Source organism: Rhinoraja longicauda, chromosome 9 (assembly GCF_053455715.1).
Source record: "Rhinoraja longicauda isolate Sanriku21f chromosome 9, sRhiLon1.1, whole genome shotgun sequence".
NCBI classification, from domain to species: Eukaryota; Metazoa; Chordata; class Chondrichthyes; order Rajiformes; family Arhynchobatidae; genus Rhinoraja; species Rhinoraja longicauda.
The window spans coordinates 63,735,734-63,760,983 of NC_135961.1; the positions used below are offsets into that span (position 1 = coordinate 63,735,734).

At 43.4% G+C, this 25,250-nt stretch overlaps 1 protein-coding gene across 9 annotated transcripts in view; it reads right to left on the reverse strand.

The window, feature by feature from the left end:
• Window positions 1–4,371: 4,371 nt before the first annotated feature.
• pak5 (p21 protein (Cdc42/Rac)-activated kinase 5) overlaps window positions 4,372–25,250 on the reverse strand; it is a 150,676-nt gene continuing 129,797 nt past the window's right edge. For 8 of the 9 annotated variants that reach the window (XM_078405632.1, XM_078405635.1, XM_078405633.1 and 5 more), the window contains 5 exons: window positions 21,479–21,612; window positions 11,490–11,616; window positions 8,542–8,667; window positions 7,040–7,174; window positions 4,372–5,569 (listed from right to left, as the gene is read on the reverse strand). In XM_078405632.1, coding sequence (XP_078261758.1) covers window positions 5,414–5,569; window positions 7,040–7,174; window positions 8,542–8,667; window positions 11,490–11,616; window positions 21,479–21,612 — 678 coding nt within the window. In that variant the 3' untranslated portion in view covers window positions 4,372–5,413. The remainder of the gene's footprint in view (window positions 5,570–7,039; window positions 7,175–8,541; window positions 8,668–11,489; window positions 11,617–21,478; window positions 21,613–25,250) is intronic. The other variant, XM_078405639.1, reaches the window with a different exon arrangement.

The following is a 25,250-nucleotide window of genomic DNA, read 5'->3' on the forward strand; positions in this document are numbered from 1 at the left end:
ATCTCGGGAGAGAAGGAATGGGTGACGTTTCGGGTCGAGACCCTTCTTCAGACTGACTGATTATTAATATCACTGTGAATAAAAAGCCAATGACATATGGCGTAATCATTAACTGTAACTCATCGCCAGTGTATGCCTATGTTTGATCACGGGATGAGCCAAATAGAGAATTGCCCCTCTGCTAATGAAATTTATTATTGTTATAATATTTCCAAATCTCCTTCGCATTCAATAAGAAATCACTTTCTTAAATACTCATACCCTATGCTCTGCAGTTGAGGTCTTCTCCGTGGATTGTCACCTTGTCGTGGTGGAGAAGCTTGTGTGGTCCTGAGATCGATGCCATCTGGAGCCACGCTCCTGGTAGGGTCACCCATGGCGGTAAGGTCGAGGGGGAGGTCCCTGACAAAGAGCAATCCAACCGAGAACAGGCGGAGGATGAGGGCTGACTTTAGTGGAGCGTCACAGCGGCTGGGAAGACGGATGGATGAAGGCTGCAGCAGAAAAGGGTCCCCGGTCGTCTTGGACTCCGCGCCACTGGATCCTGACCCAGATCTGTCAAGGACCATGTGGTGGCTGTCTGTGCACCAGTCTCCCCACGTTAAACAAAGTCACGCACAGGCGTCCGACCCTACGGAGAGGACAGTCACACCCGCTTCGAGTGACCGCCGATGATGATGATGATGCAGTTGAGAAAAACAGTACAAGGTTTTGTATTGACAAATTGAAGTTTTGAAATCCTTAGTTCAATTTCCTTTTACATCAATCACCACAGTAGTTACATCCTCTGGAATTCCTCAATGTCAAGTCAAGTCAAGTCAATTTTATTTGTATAGCACATTTAAAAACAACCCACGTTGACCAAAGTGCTGTACATCTGATTAGGTTCCAATGGAAAAAAAATGAAACATACAGTAGCACGCAAACAGTTCACAGCGCCTCCTCAATGAGCCTCAAACGCTAGGGAGTAGAAATAGGTTTTGAGCCTGGACTTAAAGGAGTCGATGGAGGGGGCAGTTCTGATGGGGAGAGGGATGCTGTTCCACAGTCTAGGAGCTGCAACCGCAAAAGCGCTTTTGTAACCCATCAGATCTAGGAACTAAGCCGGCTTTTATTTTAATTTGGTTTTTATCACATATTCACCTTACTGATCTTAATTATCTTCCCTTTGCTCTCTTAATCTGACAACAGATATAAAAATACTGGATTCATGCCTTTCTATTCTCTTTCATATATGCTGGTGACACTCTCAAAGACACTTGTGATTATAATAATAATAATAATAAGCATTTATTTTATATAGCGCATTACCAGATGCTCAAAGCGCTTTACAAAAACAGTCATAACATAAAAACAAACAGACAAACAATCCTGACGGAGAAGCGGCGAACAAACAGCGCCAGCGTTCTCTCACGTCAGGGTCCGGCAGTAGACAACAAAAAGCACAGGACACACAGATACAATTTGAACACAAACAGCCATCACAGTGATTGCTCCAGGCACACCCTCACTGTGATGGAAGGCAAAGAAAAGTCATTATCTCCTCCTCATTCTTCTCCCGTGGCGCCACGAGGCGATCGAGGCTCCCAACTTTTGAAGCCCCCACCGGGCGATGGAAAGTCCCAGGGCCGAGCCGAGCAGGCCGATGAAAGTCCTGATTACTCATTACTCTCTTGTCATGTCAGTGCAGCATCTCTTTTCATCCATTCTTACGCTTCTGAAACATGCATAATCTTAGCAGACGTATTACACAACCACCCAGGACACTGAGATTTAATTGCGAATGGAAATTGAGGTACTAGTAATTAATTGTAGAACCAACCTGGACATATTGCTTAAAATTTAAACGAAAGTTATGGAATTATTAACATGGACTAGGACAAAAGAGCAATATTACACCCGATTTTTCTTTTTTCAGCATGGGGAGACTTGGCTAGTCATAGAGTCGTCCAGCGTGGAAACAGGCCCTTCGGCCCAACTTGCCCACATGCCCCATCCACACTTATTGAAACATATAAGATCATTAAGGGATTGGACACGCTAGAGGCAGGAAACATGTTCCCGATGTTGGGGGAGTCCCGAACCAAGGGCCACAGTTTAAGAATAAGGAGTAGGCCATTTAGAATGGAGATGAGGAGGAACTTTTTCACTCAGAGAGTTGTGAATCTGTGGAATTCTCTGCCTCAGAAGGCAGTGGAGGCCAATTCTCTGGATGTTTTCAAGAGAGAGTTAGATAGAGCTCTTAATGATAGCGGAGTCAGGGGATATGGGGAGAAGGCAGGAATGGGCATGATCATGTACAACTGCAGAAGGACCTCTTTGCTGGTACTGGAATGGGCAATGGTACTGATTGTGCATGATCAGCCATGATCACGGTGAATGTCGGTGCTGGCTCGAAGGGCCAAATGGCCTCCTCCTGCACCTATTGTCTATTGTCTGAAGACGACCGTGGGACCAGGATAAGGATTTCAGTAAAGACTTACAGAGCAGTGGATTAAGAGGCAAAGAAACAGCAAGTTCTTTTTAATTGCTTCCCTCTAGAGTCATAGAGTCATAGACCCATACAACATGGAAACAGGCCCAACTTGCCCACACCGACCAACATGTCCCAACTACACAAGACCCGCCTGCCTGCCTGCCTTTGGTCTATATCCCTCTAAACCTGTCCTATTCATGTACCTGTCTAACTGTTTCTTAAATATTGCAATAGTCCCAGTCTCAACCACCTCTAGTTTAATGTTTTTAATTATTTAGGTGCTTTAATTTTATTTTCTTTAAGCCAAAATGAAAAGTAAATAATTTAATCTTAATAACCATCATTAAGCAAAAATGAAAAATAAATAAATTTATCTTAAGGGGTTTTATCCTTAATGTCAGTGATATTTTAAAATTGTTCTCTCCACTTCAGTAGCTGACTTTTCCCCTAAAAACTGGAGTAATTCAGCAGGACAGGCAGCATCTCCGGAGAGAAGGGATGGGTGACGTTTCGGGCCGAGACCCTTCTTCAGACGCTGCCTTCTGAGGCAGAGAATTCCACAGATTCACAACTCTCTGACTGAAAAAGTTTTCCCTCATCTCTGTTTTAAATGGCCTACCCCTTATTCTTAAACTGTGGCCCCTGGTTCTGAACTCCCCCAACATTGGGAACATGTTTCCTGCCTCTAATGTGTCCAATCCCTTAATAATCTTATATGTTTCGATAAGATCCCATCTCATCCTTCTAAATTCCAGTGTATATAAGCCTAGCCGCTCCAGTTCAACATATGACAGTCCCGCCATTCCGGGAATTAACCTAGTAAACCTATGCTGCACGCCCTCGATAGCAAGGATATCCTTCCTCAAATTTGGAGACCAAAACTGCACACAGTACTCCAGGTGTGGTCTCACTAGGGCCCTGTACAACTGCAGAAGGACCTCTTTGCTCCTATACTCAACTCCCCTTGTTATGAAGGCCAACATTCCATTGGCTTTCTTCACTGCCTGCTGTACCTGCATGCTTCCTTTCAGTGACTGATGCACTCGAACACCCAGATCTCGTTGTACGTCCCCTTTTCCTAACTTTACACCATTCAGATAATAATCTGCCTTCCAATCCACCAAAGTGGATAACCTCACACTTATCCACATTAAACTGCATCTGCCATGCATCCGCCCACTCACACAACCTGTCCAAGTCACCCTGCAACCTCATAGCATCTTCCTCACAGTTCACACTACCACCCAGCTTTGTATCATCTGCAAATTTGCTAATGGTACTTTTAATCCCTTCATCCAAGTCATTACATCCAGGTCATGATGCCATCCAAACCACAGTAAATGAATAAAGAATATGTTGAGGGCAGTAAGTTAGACCCTCTGCATCAGCACCAGGTAAACATATACAGGGGGAACCCTGTGCAGTGTCATAGTGTCATACAGCGTAGAAACAGGCCCTTCAGCCCAACTTGCCCACGCCGACCAACATACACCATTGTCCACCTGCCTGTGTTTGGCCTACATCCAACTAAACCTATCCTATCCATGTACCTGTCTAAACATTTCTTCAATGTTACGATACACCCTGCAGTGATTTAAGACTCGGGCACTGGATCAACAAGATCAGGCCCAATTGATTTTAAAATTTGTGCATCCAGCTCCAGCATTTTGTGCCTTGTCTTGGGTGTAACCAGCATCTGCAGTTCCTTCCTACACGAGTTTCAGAACTGCTTTGTTAAAGTACAAGTGTGCTGAAATGCTGCAGTTACTGCAAATGCTGACCTGGATGAGTTTTTAGCATTGGGCCACATGAATGATGAGTTATACTTGAACATTGTTTTAACCATTAATGTTTCAGGGTCATTCTTTGCAAACATTGGACTTCAAAATAAAGACATTTCTTTTTTTAATAAATAACCAGCATCATTTATTTCATCTATAGGGACGCACATATTTCACTCCACGCCGCACTATAGCTTACTAATTTCCCATCAAACTCTGCATGACTGTTAAAACATGCAATCACGCATCACAAACATTACATTTAGATTAATGAAATAGACATTCACTTACGAGTAGAAAGCAGCAAAAATATTTTAAAAAGTCATTAAATAACACGTGATTAAACAAAACTGTTACTTTATCAAATTGAACAGGTTCATTAGTGCCTCAAGTCAGAAACAAACTGTTTGTACAAGTCTGTTATGTTCTGCAACTCATTGTTTTATTGTTTATAAAGTTCCTAACCCACCCCTCCCACATCAAGTTGGAACCCTGGGGGGGAAAAAAACCTCCTCTCAATGCTGTTCGCTATCACAACAGTTACTTCACCACAAAATACTGTTAGTTTATCTGAAAAGAAATCCCAGTAAGGTACAAATCCAACCCAGAACACAGTGCACAGCCAGTGTGGTATAAAAGTGCTTACCAAAGTAAAGAGTCACAACTTTAGAGAAATACAAATTCCACACATTTCAATGAGCAAAATTCTCTCAACGAGTCCTAAGTGTGCTATAATCTAATACAATGTCAGAGCCAGTGAACTTGACGTGAATGTCATTCCTGGCTGGCTCATGGTGAAAGGCAGACAAATTGACCTCCCAAGGAAAGTACGTTCAAGACGACAGCACTCAAAGTCAACAGAGCCACGTTATGGGAGATGCTACTCACGACTGACTGACTGCCTGACTGATTATGCATGGCACTGTAAATCCAAAATAGGAAAATGGTAGCTCAGGCAGTTCCTAGAACAATAGATTTAGGTAAATTACTTTATTTCGCTGTGTGTAAAAGTTTTGCCCAGCCATCGACTTCAAGAGATATCATAATTTTGCTGTCAAATCCTTTAATATTCTTCATTCTTCATTCTCTGATGCTATCATGAATTGCTTAATTTTCGTACGAATATTGTGCTAAGACATTCTTAAATCCACTTCATTCAACGGTATCTGTATTGCCTCATTAGAGGTACAATGCAGGCGGGGGGTCCTGCTAACTTGAGGAATGGATGTTTTAATAACACCTGGGCAGATGCTCTTTGTAAAGGATCCCTCACTAACATCGAGTCCAAAAATCCCCGCAGCACCGATGAAGCCTAAAGGATATCAAGAGAAAAACACATTAAATAAGGGCTCTCAAAACGTGAGATTCAGTAACATTTAACGCATCATATGTAATGGCAGGTATTTATTCACAAAAAGCTGGAGTAACTCAGCAGGTCAGGCAGCATCTCAGGAGAGAAGGAATGGGTGACGTTTTGGGTCGAGACCCTTCTTCAGACTGATGTCAGGGGGGCGGGACAAAGGAAGGAGTCAGGAAGACAGTGGGAGATCTGGGAAGAGGGAGGGGAAGAGAGGGACAGAGGAACTATCTAAAGTTGGAGAAGTCAATGTTCATACCGCTGGGCTGCAAGCTGCCCAGGCGAAATATGAGGTGTTGTTCCTCCAATTCGACGAGAGCAAGGGCGAGGAAGAAAGGGGAACATTGTAGTCGCAGAGGTAAGGGACCGATTGGCAGAATGACACCATCAATAACCTCCTCATTTCACTCCGCTGAACGTCAACACAAAAACCCTCTGCACTAACCCAGGGTTGTGGGGAGAAGGCAGGAGATCGGGGTTAAGAGGGATAGATAGATCCGCCACGATTGAACGGCGGATGGGCCGAGTAGCCTGATTCTGCTCCTTTCTCATGACCAAACCATGTAAATTCCCTCAAATAGCAGAGAGGAGTTGTCACCTCAAACTACCATTTTTCCATTATGACTTTAGTTTAATTTTAGTTTTGGAGATACAGCGCGCAAACAGGCCCTTCGGCCCACCGAGTCCGCTCCGACCAGCGATCCCCGCACATTAACACTATCCTACACGCACCGGGGACAATTTTTACATTTACCAAGCCAATTAACCTACAAACCTGTACGTCTTTGGAAACCGAAGATATCGGAGAAAACCCACGCAGGTCACAGGGAGAACGGTCAAACTCCGTACGACAGCACCCATAATCCGGATCGAATCCAGGTCTCCGGCGCTGCATTCGCTGTAAGGCAGCAACTCTACCGCTGCCTTACAGCTGAGAAGGCTTCAAATCTCATGGGGTTTGCTTGGACTCATCTCCTCATTTACAGTAGGAAAATAACTGCACATGCTGGTACAAATCGAAGGTATCACAAGATGCTGGAGTAACTCAGCAGGTCAGGCAGCATCTCAGGAGAGAAGGAACGGGTGAAGTTTTGAGTCGAGACCCTTCTTCAGACTGTCTGAAGAAGGGCCTCGACCCGAAACGTCACCCATTCCTTCTCTCCTGAGATGCTGCCTGACCTGCTGAGTTACTAAAGCATTTTGTGATATCCTCACTTACAGTAGTCCAACGTATGGAACCTCCATTTAAAATCAATATGCCATCAAGTTTAAATGGCATGGATAAGTTGTAGTATCGGTGACTTGAAACCAAGGCAATGAATGTGTGTTTGCACTCGTCTGTTCAAAGCCTGCTTCAAGTGACTTAAAGTGACTCATCAAAAGGTAAATTTGATGAAATCTTTTGAAAGAACATAAAAATTCTACCTTGAGCATATCCTTTAACCTTGGCGGAAGATTGTCTCGTATTCTCCTCATGGCCTGAAGTGGTGGCTCATTAAAGTATGGTGGCTCCCCGTCCACCATTTCTATCACCATCACACCAAGAGACCATATGTCTACCTGAAAGACAGCAATGCCATTTTGTTCATGCAAATGCTCAATCATAACCCAACACAATGATTACTGTACGGATGAATAATGCAGTAAGATTATAGCCTGAAATATAGCCACTGAAGTTAGGATGGGATTTAGGATTCAACAATTCGTTGTGCAAATGGGCTCAAAAGACGGAATGGCATTTCATCTACGATTTTATAATTCAGAGAGAAGCAGCATGCAATTTGGCTGAAAACCTGCTGAACCTGAGTTTAGAAGAATGGGTGAATCATATAGGATAGTGAAAGGCTCATATAGGATAGTGAAAGGCTCAGATAGAGTGGATGTGTAGAGGATGTTTCCACTGGTGGGAGAGTCTAGGACTAGAGGACACAGCCTCAGAATTAAAGGTCATTCTTTTAGGAAGGAGATGAGGAGAATTTATTTCAGTGAATCTGTGGAATTCTTTGCCACAGAAGAATGTGGAGGCCAAGTCAGTGGATATTTTAAGGCAGAGATAGATAGATAGATTCTTGATTAGTAAGGGTGTCAGAGGTTTTGGAGAGGGGGCAGAAGAATGGAGATAGATCAGCCGTGATTGAATGGTGGAGTAGACGATGGGTCGAATGGCCTAATTCCAGTATTCACTGGAGTTTATTAGGATGAGAGGGGCTCTCATAGAGACGTATAAAATTATAAAAGGACTGGACAAGCTAGATGCAGGAAAAATGTTCCCAATGTTGGGGGAGTCCAGAACCAGGGGCCACAGTCTAAGAATAAGGGGGAGGCCATTTAAAACTGAGGTGAGAAGAAACTTTTTTCACCCAGAGAGTTGTAAATTTGTGGAATTTTCTGCCACAGAGGGCAGTGGAGGCCAATTCACTGGATGATTTAAAAGAGAGTTAGATAGGGGCTAACTCTCTAGGGCTAGCGGAATCAAGGGATATGGGGAGAAGGTAGGCACGGGTTACTGATTGTGGATGATGAGCCATGATCACAATGAATGGCGGTACTGGCTCGAAGGGCCAAGTGGCCTCCTCCTACACCTATTTTCTATGCTTCTATGTTTACTCCTATTCCCAGTAACGGACTGTTCCAGATGCTACGGTTAGGCAAACGCCTCCGCTGTCACGCTGTGAAAACGAAGAGGATGAGACGGAGTTTCTTTCAACAGGACTGTCAACTTTTATAACTCCAGAGACTAAATTTTGTCTACACTATAGTAGCTTTATTAACTTTATTTATATACTGTAACTGTAATTCTTTTTTGTGCACAATCCGCAGGCATTGCCACTTTCATTTCACTGCACATCGTGTATGTGTATGTGACAAATAAACTTGACTTGACTCCTCATGGCCTTATGAACAACCACATATGGTCTTATCCTTACTTCGGTTCCATACGGCAATCTAGAGATGACCTCTGGTGCCATCCAGTAAGGTGTGCCAACGAGCGACTTCCGCCTGGGGACTTCTTTTGACACTTGGGCGCAGAACCCGAAATCCGACAATTTAATCTAAAAAAGATAAAAAGTAAACTAGTTGAATCACTTTGCTGCGTTTAAAAAAAACCAAAACCATGAACAAATTAGATTGAAAGATGTGGATCTTGTGCAGGTAGATTATCTTGGCAACATGTTCGGTACAACCGAAGATAGACACAAAAAGCTATGTTGAAAGACTGGAATGACTAGGCTTGTATACACTGGAATTTAGAAGAATGAGAGGGGATCTTATCGAAACGTATAAGATTATTAAGGGGTTGGACACGTTAGAGGCAGGAAACATGTTCCCAATTTTGGGGGAGTCCAGAACCAGGGGCCACAGTTTAAGAATAAGGGGTAGGCCATTTAGAACGTAGATGAGGAAAAACTTTTTCAGTCAGAGAGTTGTGAATCTGTGGAATTCTCTGCCTCAGAAGGCAGTGGAGGCCAAGTCTCTGAATGCATTCAAGAGAGAGCTAGATAGAGCTCTTAAGGATAGCGGAGTCAGGGGGTATGGGGAGAAGGCAGGAACGGGGTACTGATTGAGAATGATCAGCCATGATCACATTGAATGGCGGTGCTGGCTTGAAGGGCCGAATGGCCTACTCCTGCACCTATTGTCTATTGTCTAATTCAGCAGGTTAGGCAGCATATATATATATATTCCTTTATTCGTCCCACACCGGGGAAATTTACAGTGTTACAGCAGCAAAGTGGATAGCAAGAGATCATTCATTATAAATAAAAGTAAAGACAAGGATAAATTGTCATCAGTTTACCGTGTATTCCTTAACTGTCACTGTTGACTCGTCTGCTGGGAGCAGTGCTGGTTGTGCAGTCTCACAGCAGCGGGAAGGAAGGACCTCCGATGTCTCTCCTTCACGCACTTGCGGTGAAGGAGTCTGTCACTGAAGGAGCTACTCAGTGCAGTGACAGTGTCCAGCATGGGGTGGGAGTCGTTGTCCAGCAGCGATGTTAACTTTGCCATCATCCTCCTCTCTCCCACCGCCTGCACTGAGTCGAGGGGGCAACCCAGGACAGAGCTGGCCTTCCTGACCAGCTTGTCGAGTCTCTTCCCCTCGGCTGCTGAGATGCTGCTGCTCCAACAGACCACTCCATAGAAAATGGCCGATGCAACCACCGTGTTGTAGAAGGTCCTTAGGAATGCCCCCTGCACTCCAAAGGACCTGAGTCTCCTCAGCAGATAAAGTCTGCTCTGGCCCTTTTTGTATAGCGCATCGGTGTTTTTGGTCCAGTCCACCCTCCCGATATCCATTCCCTGGATGTTTACCGGTGTCGGGGGGACCTGGCTGCGCCTGCGGAAATCTACCACCATCTCCCTGGTTTTCCCTGCATTGATCCACTGGCAGTTCCGCTGGCACCAATCCACAAACTCTTTGATCAGTTCTCTGTACGCCCTGTCCTCATCGCCTGTGAAGAGGCCGACGATGGCAGAGTCGTCAGAGAACTTCTGTAGATAGGAGTTTGCAGAGCTGTGCCTGAAGTCCGCAGTGTACAGGGTGAACAAGAATGGCGCTAGCACTGTTCCCTGCGGAACCCCAGTGCTGCGGACCACCCTGTCCGAGACCAGGTCCTTTGTCCTCACACACTGTGGTCAGTTGGTGAGGTAGTCCAGAATCCAGGATGTGAGGTGGTGATCCACTCCTGTGCGCTCCAGCTTGCCCCCCAGAAGCCCCGGCTGGATGGTATTGAATGCACTGGAGATATCAAAGAACATGATTCTCCCAGTGGTATCCGGCTTCTCCAGGTGTGAGGGAGCTCTGTTCCGTAGGTGGATGATGGCGTCCTCCACCCTGATGCGAGTCTGGTAGGCGAACTGCAGCGGATCCATTGATGGGTGGAGATGAACCAGACGCTCCAGTGTCTTCATCAGGTGTGATGTCAGTGCCACCGGCCTGTAGCTGTTGAGTTCCTTCGGGTGCGGCGTCTTTGGCACCGGTACCACTCAGGATGTTTTCCACAGCTGTGGAACTCGCCCCAGTTTCAGGCTCAGATTGAAGATGTGCTCCACTATCCCACACAGCTGGTCTGCACAGGACTTGAGGAGCCGCGAGCTGATGCCGTCTGGACCAGCCGCCTTCCTCGCATTGATTTTCCTCAGCTCATTTCTCACCTGGTCTCTGAAGAAAAGGAATGGGTGACTTTTCGGGTCGAGACCCTTCTTCAAACGTCACCCATTCAGTTTCTCCAGAGATGCAGCCTGACCTGCTGAGTTACCCCAGCATTTTGTGTCTATCTTCGGTGTAAATGTGCAAACTCCTATCTACAGAAGTTCCTCCCCACTCGTTTTGAGATCCGAAGGGCCTGTTCCAGTCCTGTGCGGTCCTGTATTCTATGTATGTTTACTCCTTTATCAGGGGCGGCACGGTGGCGCAGCGGTAGAGTTGCTGCCTTACAGCGAATGCAGCGCCGGAGACTCAGGTTCGATCCCGACTACGGGCGCCGTCTGTACGGAGTTTGTACGTTCTCCCCGTGACCTGCGTGGGTTTTGTCCGAGATCTTCGGTTTCCTCCCACACTCCAAAGACGTCCAGGTATGTAGGCTAATTGGCTTGGTAAATGTAAAAATTGTCCCTAGTGTGTATAGGATAGTGTTAATGTGCGGGGATCGCTGGGCGGCGTGGACCCGGTGGACCGAAGGGCCTGTTTCAGCGCGGTATCTCAAAATTTAAAAAAAATCAAAATTCATTTAAAACTGCAGACAAGTTGAACCACAAATATTGGGGGAGTGAAAAGATAAAACTTCTTGTTGATTATTAAAGATTCAAATGATATCGATATTAATCAGAATCCAAACAATAAATCTGCGTTGTGAGAAGTAACTGTATTGCTTACCCGTCCATCATTGGTGAGAAGTATAGAGTCACTCTTTATATCCCTGTGGATAACACCTTGAGAATGTAGATATGCTAGAGCTTTCAAAACAGATAAGCAAACAGTTGCTATTTGTTCTTCATTCATTCTGCAATTGGAAAAAAAAACACAATCACAACTACTTTATCCCATGTCAAAAGACTTTTTTTTGTCCACAAGCTGATTGCTGATGTTATCATTACCTGTTTCATAGACTTATTGCATGTTCTTCCCAGAAACTCTTACCCTCTGCACGTAATGTTTTTTTGCTTTCTGTTTCTGTTAACGACACTCTAAAAGTTTTGATAAGCGTTTCACCTCACCCTGTGTTCCACTAAAGAAGTTGCATAACAGCGATTCTTAAAAAGTTAAAAACTAGATTTTCACATTTTTAATAGTCTAACTGGTTCTTAAACGTTGGGATAATCCCAGCCTCAACTGCCTCCTCTGAGAGCTTGTTCCATACACCCACCACCTTTTGTGTGAAAAAGTTACCCCTCAGATTCCAAATCTTTTCCCCTTCACCTTAAACCTATGTCCTCTGGTCCTCGATTCACCTACTCTGGGCAAGGGACTCTGTGCATCTACCCGACCTATTCCTCTCATATCAGGCCCTTTAACATTTTTAGCAGCTTATAGGCTGGTGATCCACCAGAGACACTAATAACAAGGAATGATTTGCCAACCGGCACCTTTTTGTGTACTAAAGAACCACTGAGGATAAATATACTGGTTTTGATCTTTAGATCTAGAATATTGGACGGAAGCTCATTTCTACTGCTGATAAGGATTGTGATGAGCACATTAGGAAAGTATCAGGCCACCTGAAAATGCTTTAGAATTTTGCAGCCTTGCTCAGGAAGTTCGAGAATCATAGAGTGATAGAGCGTGGAAACTGGCCCTTCCGCCCACCTTATCCACATGTTTTAGATTTTAGATTTAGAGATACAGCGCGGAAACAGGCCCTTCGGCCCATTGGGTCCACGCCGTCCAGCGATCCCCGCACACCAACACTAGTCCTACACCCACTAGGGACAATTTTTACATTTACCCGGCCAATTAACCTACAAACCTGTACGTCTTTGGAGTGTGGGAGCAAACCGAAGATCTCGGAGAAAACCCACGCAGGTCATGGGGAGAATGTACAAACTCCGTACAGACGGCGCCCGTAGTCAGGATCGAACCTGAGTCTCCGGCGCTGCACTCGCTGTAAGGCAGCAACTCTACCGCTGCGCCACCATGCCGCCTAAACTTGCCTGCATTTGGCCCATCTACACTACTGCTGTTCCATCTACACTAGTCCCACATGCCTGCATTTGGCTCATATCCCTCTAAACCTGTCCTATCCATGTATCTGTCTAATTGTTTCTTAAACATTCTGATAGTCCCTGGCTCAACGACCTCCTCCAGCAGCTTGTTCCACGCACCCTCCTAAAGTTAAAAATGGGTAGGTCAAAAAGCTTATGAATACACAGGTGTAGACTGGTGCATTTCAGCGTTGAGAGTTAGAAGATAGTGTCTTTCAGCTTAGGGATCTTGACTCACATATGATACGCAACTCAGAAGCTCACTCACATAAAATGCAAGTCAGAAGAATACTCAAATGTGCAGCATGTGTGAAAACATTCTATTGAATGTATAAAGTGCGACAAATTTCTACAACCACCAAATAGGGCTGAAAGAATCTTAAATGCTGCATATTACAGAATGGTTACACATATGAATACTTTGACAATTCATTCAATGTAAATAAAAGCAGTAAATTAATTCCTCCAACTGATCAAAATAAATGAATCAGATTGATTGATTGAACGATACAGCATGGAAGCAGGGCCTTTGGACCACGCCAACCATCAATCGTCCATTCACACTAGCTCTATGTTATCCCACTTTCTCATCCACTCCCAACAAACCAAGGGCAATTTACAGAGGGCCAATTAACCTACAAACCTGCACATCTTTGGGATGTGGGAGGAAACCGGAGCACCCGGAGGAAACCCAAGCCGGAGGTCACAGGGAGAATGTGCAAACTCCACACAGAATGCCAAGACTACTTGCGGAGTTTAAAGCACATACCACTGGCAGCTTCCTCGAAAAGGACACTTGATTGGCCTTTTGCTCGAAATTAGTGCAAAGACGTACAGGTATGTAGGTTAATTGACTGGGTAAATGTAAAAATTGTCCCTAGTGTGTGTAGGATAGTGTTAGTGTGCGGGGATCGCTGGGTGGCGCGGCCTCGGTGGGCCGAAGGGCCTGTTTCCGCGCTGTATCTCTAAAACAAATCTAAATCTAAACACAAGTGACCCAAGTTGGTCAAGGAAAATTGGCTTGTGTGTGAATCATCCTCCATAATTTCAAGCATGAGTTAGGAGCAATGAGATAGGCAAAGGTGATTCCTTCTTACTCCACGAGATCCCAGTCAGTGGTAAATTTACTCTCCTCCCTTGAAATAAACCCGACCAAAACCGTAACCTAACTGATGGTAGTTGTGGATTCAATTGCAACTTTGCAAAGGGAATCAGATAAATACCTTGAGAAGGTCTTACAGAGATATATGGAAAGAGCAGGAGTGTGGAACTAAATGTTCTTCGAAGGAGCCATTAAAGACTTGATGGACCAAATGCCTTCCCTGCTGCTCTGCCTAATTTTTTTTGCATTCCATATCAATCGTCTATTGAGCTTGCCTGCTGTTGGATCATATTGCAATTCACTGCCAGTAACACTCAAACATTACAGTAGGTGGCTCTAATTCCATTTAATGCCAGGTTTAAAATTTAAAATAAAAACATTTGTGCGAATATTGGGTGCGATTAATTATGGTACTGGGTGAAATTGAAATAAATTGCGATTGAAACATTTTGTTCAGGGTAAAAATAAAAATAAAATAGGAAGAATCTTCATCTTTTCCAACGCATAAAAGAAGCCAAGAAATGCTAATTATTAGGATTGATAATTATAGCATAAATGATGATGACAATCTCTACCATTGCGCTTGGCATGCCATGCACAAAGATTTGTTAACCTACTGGGAAATGGTTCAGTGTGTATTCTTGATCGGCCATATGGTCTAAGAGACCATCTGTTCTGCAGGTAAAATGCGAGAGGAATGGGTGAACTGGAGCAATGAAACATCACAAAGGCAATAAAAAGACAGATGCATTAAAAACATGGAGTTTAAAAGGCTAACATAAAATAATAACAACAAGTGAACGACAATAGTCATTTAAATCTATTTCTAGTTTTCTTTCTTGAACTACTACAAGCATATTTTACGTTTCATAAGTGATAGGAACAGAATTAGGCCATTCGGCCCATCAGGCCTACCCTGTCATTCAATCATGGCTGATCTATCTCTCCCTCCTAACCCTATTCTCCTACCTTCTCTCTACAGCCCCTGACACCCGTACTAATGATCGATCCCAGGACAAAGGCTTTTCAGAGCCCCAACCAGGGAGGGAGTTCCAAGTAAGGTTTTACCTTCATAAATAAATTGTGAAAGACATTACAAAAATTCCCCAGAGATGCTGCCTGACCCGCTGAGTTACTCCAGCTTTTTGTGTCCATCTTTGGTTTAAACCAGCATCTGCAGTTCCTTCCTACACTTTTACAAAAATTATACATCACGTCTAAAAATACAGTAAAAGGTAATTTACTCTTTACACTTCACACTTTACCAACTAGTAGTATAAGAAAATAACTGCAGATGCTGGTACAAATCAAAGGTATTTATTCACAAAATGCTGGAGTAACTCAGCAGGTCAGGCAGCATCTCGGGAGAGAAGGAATGGGTGACGTTTTGGGTCGAGACCCTTCTTCAGACTTTACCAACTGCTCATCTTTACCAACTGCTCATCACACAATACAATACAATACAATACAATATATCTTTATTGTCATTGTACCCAGGGGTACAACGAGATTGGGAATGCACCTCCCATACGATGCAATAATTTAAGTAATTTAGACAACAGCAACCCAACGAAACAATTGTAACAGTTTTAGACAGGGTAAAGTGCAAGTTGATCTATGCGTTGTGACCATCCGGCTCAGCAGGACCGGTTCATAGCAGCTATGGCCCTGGGGATGAAGCTGTTCCTGAGTCTGGAGGTGCGGGCGTAGAAGGCCTTGTATCGTCTGCCCGATGGAAGGAGTTCGAACAGACTGTTGCAGGGGTGTGAAGAGTCTTTGTGGATGCTGGTGGCTTTTCTGAGGCATCGTGTGTTGTAGATGCCCTCCAAGGCTGGTAGCTGTGTTCCGATGGCCCTCTGAGCTCTATGGACTACCCGCTGTAGAGCTTTCCTTTCTGCCTCCGTGCAGCTGAGGTACCACACAGGTATGCCATGCGTTAGGATGCTCTCTATGGTGCAGCGGTAGAAGTTGGTACCGCACTTTACCAACTGCTCATCACACACTTCTCTATACATTTAAATTGTTCCACTTTCACCAAATGCTTTTTGCGTTTTTAAATATTTTGCTTTAGGATGCAGAGCTCTGAGGGATTCCAGATAACACATATTACCTTATGAATGAATGAATGAATGAATGAATGAATGAATGAATAAGTTTATTGGCCAAGTGTGCACACATACAACGAATATGCCTTGGCGCTTCGCTCGCAAGTAACAACACGAACATACAGTAAACAATTAAGAATAAAGCATAAAACATTAAGAATACAACATTGCAGTTTAAACATGCAAGTGAAGTAAACCAGAGCAAAAAGAGACTACAGACTTTTGGTTATTAAGTAGAGCTACTACTCGTGGAAAAAAAGCTGTTTTTATGTCTAGCTGTGGCTGCTTTGACAGTCTAGAGTCGTCTTCCAGAGGGAAGTGCTTCAAAGACTTTGTGGCCAGGGTGAGAGGGGTCAGAGATGATCTTGCCCGCTCGCTTCCTGGCCCTGGCAGTGTACAGTTCGTCAATGGGGGGAAGGTTGCAGCCAACAACCTTCTCAGCTGTGCGAACGATTTGTTGCAGCCTCCGGATGTCGTGCTTGGTGGCCATGCTGGGGAAGGTGGCCATGCTGGGGAAGGTGCGAATGGTATGTTAGCATTCATAGCAAGAGGATTTGAGTACAGGAGCAGGGAGGTTCTGCTGCAGTTGTACAGGGCATTGGTGAGACCGCACCTGGAGTATTATGTACAGTTTTGGTCTCCTAATCTGAGGAAAGACATTCTAGCCTTAGAGGGAGTACGGAGAAGGTTCACCAGATTGATCCCTGGGATGGCAGGACTTTCATATGAAGAAAGACTGGATAGACTAGGCTTATACTCGCTGGAATTTAGAAGACTGAGGGGGGATCTTATAGAAACATATAAAATTCTTAAGGGGTTGGAGAGGCTAGATGCGGGAAGATTGTTCCCGATGTTGGGGAAGTCCAGAACCAGGGGTCACAGCTTAAGGATAAGGGGGAAGTCTTAGGACCGAGATGAGAAAACATTTCTTCACACAGAGAGTGGTGAGTCTGTGGAATTCTCTGCCACAGAAGGTAGTTGAGGCCAGTTCATTGGCTATATTTAAGAGGGAGTTAGATGTGGCCCTTGTGGCTAAAGGGATCAGGGGGTATGGAGAGAAGGCAGGTACAGGTTACTGAGCTGGATGATCAGCCAAGATCATATTGAATGGCGGTGCAGGCTCGAAGGGCCGAATGACCTACTCCTGCACCTATTTTCTATGTTTCTATGTTTCTATGTTTCTATGTTTCTATGACAGACTCTACGATGGCAGTATAGAATTGGACCATCATTGCCTGAGGCAGATTGTGTTTCCTCAGCTGCCGCAGGAAGTACATCCTCTGTTGGGCCTTTTTGACTGTTGAGTCGATGGTGGACCCCCATTTAAGGTCCTTGGAGATGATGGTTCCAAGGAACTCAAATGACTCCACAGATGTGACTGTGGTGTTGTTGATGGTGAGTGGGGGGAGGGGAGGGGGAGATCTCCTGAAGTCTACAATCAGTTCCACTGTCTTATGTAAAAACAAAAAACAAAGAAGGTCTTGAAGAACAGTCTCGATGAGACTTCACCTGTTCCTTTTCTCCAGAGATGCTGTCTGATCCGCTGAGTTACTCCAGCTTATTGTGTCTTTGTTCAAAGAACTGCAATGATGGTTTATACCAAAGATGGACACAAAGTGCTGGAGTAACTCAACGTGTCAGGCAGCATCTCTGGTGAAAAAGATTAGGTGACATTTCGGGTTGTGATCCTTCTTCAGATCTTCTACAGAGGGGTGTCTAGCAGCCTGAAGGGTCCCCACCTGAAATGTCACCTGACCTTTTTCTCCAGAGTTGCTGCCTGATCCGCCATGTTACTACTGTACTTGTGTGTCTACCTTTGGTATTTTGAACCAGCATCTGCAATTCTTTGTTTCTACCCCCAATCGGATCCTGTCTGACATGGGTCAAATGGCCAGGGTTTAAACACAGTAGCATTCTGCTTAGCAATTGTTCCCCCTCCAGTCTCACATCCTCATAAATCTATCCACCCATTTATCTACACACTGACATTCAGACAACTCACACACTTTCAACCTTCCGAGGCACTGCTGACAAGTCAAACACAGCCCTTGAACCAAGTGATTTATCACATGTAATTATATATAATCACATTTCTTTCCTTTTCCTGCACAAGTGTGGCAGCAGCAGGACTTGACGGGGGAGATGCATGGTGGTAAAGTTTGTTCCATGAGATCACTTTCCTTGACTGCTGGCGGTGAATGGAATTGGAGGATACAGTGGTTGGAGACACAGCAAGGACATGCTGCTCGAGGTATGTGGCCTCGCCAACCAACTCACTTAAAGTCAATTATTATAACTACACCTGAACTCTCAAAATCCACTTGGTTTCATCATACACATCCTTCAATAGTAGCCCTACGTGCTCCAGCTTGTTACTTTTGTTTATTAACGCTGCAAATCACCCTCCTCCCCTTTCCGATCACTCCATTCCCCATCTGTTTACACCCAGTCCCACTCTAGTGTGAAACGAGTTAGCCACTTTCTCCTCTTGGAAGAAGAGTAGAGAGGACTCAGTGGACTGTTTCCATACTCAAGTCAAGAAAAGTCAAGTCTAGTTTATTTGTCACATACACATACACGATGTGCAGTGAAATGAAAGTGGCAACGCCTGCGGATTGTGCAACAAAAAAAGAATTACAGTTGCAGCATATAAATTAAAGTTAATATAGAGAAGACAAAAATTTCTGAAGTCTCTCATCAATTCTACAGTTGCACTGTAGAAAGTATCCTATTGGGATGCTTGGATTGGCTACAGCTCTGTCCAAGATGGAAGGAAGTTGCAGAGAGCTGTGGAGATAGACCAGTTCATCGCACAAACTAGTCTCTCTGCCAACTCCAACTACACCACACTGCCTCGGGAAAGCAGACAACATAATCAAGGACCATTTTTATCCCAGTCATTCCCTCTTTTTAATTTATTTTTTAGGTTTAGAGATACAGTGTGGAAACAGGCCCTTTGGCCCACCGAATCCACACCGACCAGCGATTCCCGCACATTAACACAATCCTACACGCACTAGGGACACTTTACACTGATACCAAGCCAATTTACTGACATACCCGTACGTCTTTGGAGTGTGGGAGGAAACTGAACATCTCGGATAAAACCCATGCAGGTAACGGGGAGAACGTACAAACTCCGTACAGACAGCACCCATAGTCGGGATCGGACACAGGTCTCCGGTGCTGCATGTGCAGTGAGCCAGCAACTCTACCTCTGTGCCACCATGCCACCCTCTTTTCCCCTCTCTCATCGGGATTAAGATACAGAGGCTACAGATTCAGGAACAGCTTCTTCCTCGCTGTTGTCAGACTACTGAACGGTCCTCCCATGGAACTACGATATAGTCCTGATCTCCCAAACTACCTCATTGCAGTCCTTACACTTTTTTTAAAATCTGCACTTTATCTGCAGCAGTAAGTTCATAACTTCTCAGAGCCGAATTAGGCCATTCGGCCCATCTAGTCTACTCCGCCATTCGATCACGGCTGATATTACCTTTCCCTCCTAACCCATTCTCCTGCCTTCTCCCCATAACCCCTGACATCTGTACTAATCAAGACTGCCAATCCCCGCTGTAAACATTTCCAATTACTTTACGTCCATAGCCGTCTGTGGCATTGAATTCCACGCTATACTACGGCGTTATAGTCTGTACACTGGTATTTTGTGCTTTGCACTACCTGTCATACTTGCGACTGGCTTGATAGTACTCGTGTGTATGTTTTGACTGGAATGCAGGCAAACTAAGCTTTTCATGGTATGAAACTGTACAACTCTTCCCCCTTCTGTCGTGGGGTGGACTAACCCCACAATCAATCACAATCTGGTTTGGGAATAGCTCTGCCCAGGCTCTGCGGAGAGTAGTGCGTTCGGCTGAACGCACTATGGGAACTACACTCGCCCCCCCTGCAGAACCTAAACATCAGGAGGTGCAGACCCAGAGCCAGCAACATTATGGGGGACCCCTACCACCCCAGCAACGGACTGTTCCAGCTGCCACAGTCAGGCAAACGCCTCTGCTGTCACGCTGTGAAAACGGAGAGGATGAGAAGGAGTTTCTTCCCACAGGCCATCAGGACTGCTAACTCCCATATCACCGGGGACTAATTTAATTTACTGTATTAATTTATTTTTTGAGTTAAAAAAAAAAATTCTATTCAGTTTTGTAGTTTTAGCACAATCCGCAGGCGTTGCCACTTTCATTTCACTGCACATCTTGTATATGTATGTGACAAATAAACTTGACTTGACTTGATTTGACTTTGCACATCCCCAATATTTTCCACTCGTCACTTTAATGTGATGTTTCATGTTTCTTGTCTTTTATGACTGTTGGCAGGTCAATTTCCCTCCTGGGATAAATAAAGTTCTATCGTACCATATCGTATCTTGGTGCACGACAATGATAAACCAAGGACACAAAAAGCTGAAGTAATTCAGCAGGTCAGTCAGCATCTCTGATGGAGAAAAGGAATAGGTGACCTTTTGCGCTGTTACTGCCCCAGTTACTCCAGCTTTATGTGTCTATCTTCGGTTTAAATCAGCATCTGTAGTTCCTTCCTGTACCTAATAACAAAAACCAAAACCATTCCAGGGGCCTGCGCGCCACAATTCCTTGCCTGTGGCCCAGTAATCATCTGGCCAGCTAGATAGGCCCCTTGCATCTGACCCAGTTAAGCTCAAGTGAGGGCAAATCATGAGTGAATTCTGGAAATGAGAGGCACGGTGGCGCAGCTGATAGAGATGCTGCCTCACAGCGCCTGAGGCCCGGGTTCGGTCCCAACTGCGCTGTCTGCATGGAGCTAGTACGTTCTCCCTGTGACCACGTGGGTTTTCTCTGGGTGCTCTGGCTTCCTCCCACACTCCAAAGATAAGCAGGTTTGTAGGCTAATTGGCTTCTGTAAATTGTAAATTGTCCCTAATTGTGTAGGATAGTGCTAGTGTACGAGGTGATCGCTGCTTGGCGCTGACTAGGTGGGCTGAAGGGCCTGTTTCCACGCCATATCTCAAGTCTACTGCAGAGTTGTCTGGAGACATAGCCTTCCTGTACATTTTCTGCAAGCATATTCTTTTCATTTTAAGCTTCTGATGATCTTTTTCAATCTTTACGACAATGGCACATGCGATTATTGTACCGTATAACTTTCACCATAGAGAAAGCATCATTTCAATGCACTTTACTCAAGTCTATCCAGTAAATAGACGAATGAAAGAAACATTATTGGAACAATTAAAAGAGTCTTATGTGCAGGTTTATTTAATATGACCATTATGGAATAAATCATTAAAATTAATTTCGTAGGGCTCAAATTGTACATTTAATTAACTATAGTTAATTGATTAACTATAATTTTTCAATTAACCATAATCAAAGCAATATAGTTTGCAGATCGGAAAATTGATCGTTACAACTAGTTTTGTTAGAAAAAATATTTAGAGATTTGAAAACAAACCTTGTATGTGTTACAATATCTGTCAAAGCGCCACCTTCCAGAAACTCCATAACTACCCACAGTTCGTCTCCAACAAGGTAACTGTTGTACATGTCCACCACATTTTCATGGTGGTAGTCACGCATTATGACAACCTTCAGGTTTAAAACAAAAAACAATATTAGAAAGTTATAGATCTCTGTAGCAAAACATAAAAGACAGGACACAAATTGCTGTGTTTTACATTTATATATTCTTTCTAAATTCATAGCGATAGTTCCCAGAGGATTAAAAATATCACCCCGAATAGAGAACATGGTGGTACATCAGTCGGACAGCTATTGACAATTCTGTCGGCATACTCCAGCCTTGAAGTTCTGCAAAATCTAACATTAAGGGACAAAAATATCAATGCTGAAGAAGGCAATCCAGACCTGGGAAAAGGGACTGATAAATATTTTGTCTCAAGAAGGGTCTTGATCCGAAACGGTCAAAATATATATGACTTATATATGTCGAAGTTTATCAAGTGAGATTTTTATATGTTATGCTGACAATGTTTGTTTAGGGTAAGAGGTCAAATATGACTGGTCACGTGTGTGACCTCGCATGGTGGGAAGATCCAGATAAATTAATCGTAACATATCAAGAAATTGATTTCTGCAGTGGAACATCATTTTGTGTAGGAAGGAACCCATTCCTTCTCTCCAGGGATGCCGCACGCTGAGTTACTCCAGCATTTTGTGTCTACCTGTGGCTAGTTTATGCTAAGACTGCAGAAAAGAACAGCTGCAGCATCAATTTGTCACTGCTATCTGTGTAGGAAAGAACTGCAGGTGCTGGTTTACACTGAAGATAGACATAAAATGCTGGAGTAACTCTGGATAGAAGGAATGGGTGATGTTTTGGGTTGAAATCATCTGAAAAAGGGTCTCGACCTGAGACGTCACCCATTCCTTCTATCCAGAGATGCTGCCTGTCCCGCTGAGTTACTCCAGCATTTTAAGTCACTGCTCCCTGGTGTTCAGGTGGGGATTACAGAGTGTCCAACACCTGAGATTGCATTATACATAAGGGCCAATTTAGAAGATTATCACTGAGAAGTTAGACTTTTGAAGGAGAAATAACTCCCTGCCTGAAATTGAAAAGAATATTTTCATTGACTGATCCCATCTGATCAGAAACAAACTTTCTTAATAAATACCTTTATTCCTCTCTGAAGTAGTATAATAAATCCTGCCTACAACATCAGAACATATAAATGATAACATAATTGAAACATATAAGATTATTAAGGGGTTGGACACGCTAGAGGCAGGAAACAAATACCTCTATTACTACAAATACCTGTACACACATGACTGTGGGGCCAGGTTCAGCTCAAACTCCATTATCAAGTTTGCTGATGACACTGTGGTGGTGGGCCGGATCTCCAACAACGATGAGAAGGCCTACCGGGAGGAGGTGGCTAATCTGGCACTGGTGTCAGGACAATAGCCTCCTCTTGAATGTCACTAAAACGAAGCAGCTGATTGTGGACTTCAGAAGGGCTAAACATCCAAGGACGTACACGCCACTGGAGATAAATGGGTCTACTGTGGATAGGGTGAGCAGTTTTAAATACTTGGGAGTCCGCATCACAGAGGATCTGACGTAGGCAACGCACATTGCCGCACTGGTGGGTAAGGCAAAGCAGCGCCTTTACCACATTAGACAACTGAGGAAATTCAGAGTGTCTCTGAGGATCCTTCATTGCTTCTACTCTGGGGCTGTAGAGAGCATCCTGTCCGGCAACATTACAGTCTGGTTTGGGAACAGCTCTGCCCAGGACAGGATGGCCCTGCAGAGAGTAGTGCGTTCGGCAGAATGCACCATGGGAACTACACTCGTCCCCCTGCAGGACCTATACATTAGGAGGTGCAGATCGAGAGCAAGCAAGATCATGAGGGACCCCTGCCATCCCAGTAACGGACTGTTCCAGATGCTACGATCAGGCAAACGCCTCCGCTGTCACGCTGTGAAAACGGAGAGGATGAGACGGAGTTTCTTCCCACAGGCCACCAGGACTGTCAACTTTTATAACCCCAGAGACTAAATTTTTGTCTACACTATAGTAACTTATTAACTTTATTTATATGCTGTAACTGTAATTCTTTTTTGTGCACAATCCGCAGGCATTGCCACTTTCATTTCACTGCACATCGTGTATGTGTATGTGACAAATAAATTTAACTTGACTTGACTTGAAACATGTTCCCGATGTTGGGGGAAGTCCCGAACCAGGGGCCACAGTTTAAGAATAAAGGGTAGGCCATTTAGAATGGAGATGAGGAAACACTTTTTCACTCAGAGAGTTGTGAAGTTGTGGAACTCTCTGCCTCAGAAGACAGTGGAGGCCAATTCCCTGGATGCTTTCACGAGGGAGTTAGATAGAGCTCTTAATGATAGCGGAGTCAAGGGATATGGGAAGAAGTTCAGAAACGGGCTACTGATTGTCGATGATCAGCCAAGATCACTGTGCGTGGCGGTGCTGGCTCGATGGGCCGAATGGCCTCCTCCTGCACTTATTGTCTATTGTCTATTTTCTATTAACTGTAGTCAAGAAACATGTTGCGATATTACTGTGTGTGAGTTGGGAGAGAAAGCTCATAGTTTTTACATTTCAAGTTTATGTCTAATTTATCTTCTTTAGTGTATCCAAACTGAACCCCAAAATAGTCTATGCAAAAATATGCGTTTGTTACCAAAATAAAATACTGCAAATACAAAGGAGTTCTTAACAACCAACAGAGATATAAGTTAAAACTCCTGAGGAATTTAATTGAGAGTAGTTTTAATTTGCTTTGGAAGTTTAACCATCAAAGGAAAACAACAGGACAACCTTCACCTTTCAAGTGCTCTGCATGGTTAGCTTTTGATTGCAAATTTTAAAGAACAAATCAGAAACATACTATAACTCTTTCAATTCGCATTAATAGATATTTGGAAATTAAGAATGGGAATTTACTCTAGAGTAAACGCCCAAATCATGTCCGTAACACATAACCTGGATTTCTGTCGCGAGAAACAGCTGGAACTAGCTTGTTTCCCTCAGCATGCATCATTCCCCATAATATATAAAGAATATAATATATATTCATAATATATTAATATAATTTCATTATATAATAATGAAATTGTATTACATTTCATAACATAATTTATAAAATATTACATTTCACAATAGATAAATATATAATATTTTATAAAATCTTACTATACAATATATTTATTATATGCATTGTATACAATACACGTATATATATCTCCAGAGATGCTGCCTATCGTGCTGAGCTACTCCAGCATTTTGTGTCTACCTTCGATTTAAAACAGCATCTGCAATTTTTTCCTACACACGCATACATTATATTTATTGTATACATTATATTTAATATAGTATACTATATTTTATTTCATATAATACATATTCTATTATATATCATGATATAAAATAACATAATATTTTATAATACATAAATATTATATATAATATATTATTATATGCATTATATATACTATTATATACTAATTATTATTAATGATTAATTATTAGTATATATTAATTATTATATTAATCATTAATTATCATATATTAATTATTAGTGGTTAATTATTATTATATATTATATTAATATTATATATCATGATATAAAATAACATAATATTTTATAATACATAAATATTATGTATAATATATTACTACATGCATTATATATATACTATTATATATTAATTATTATTAATTATTAGTATA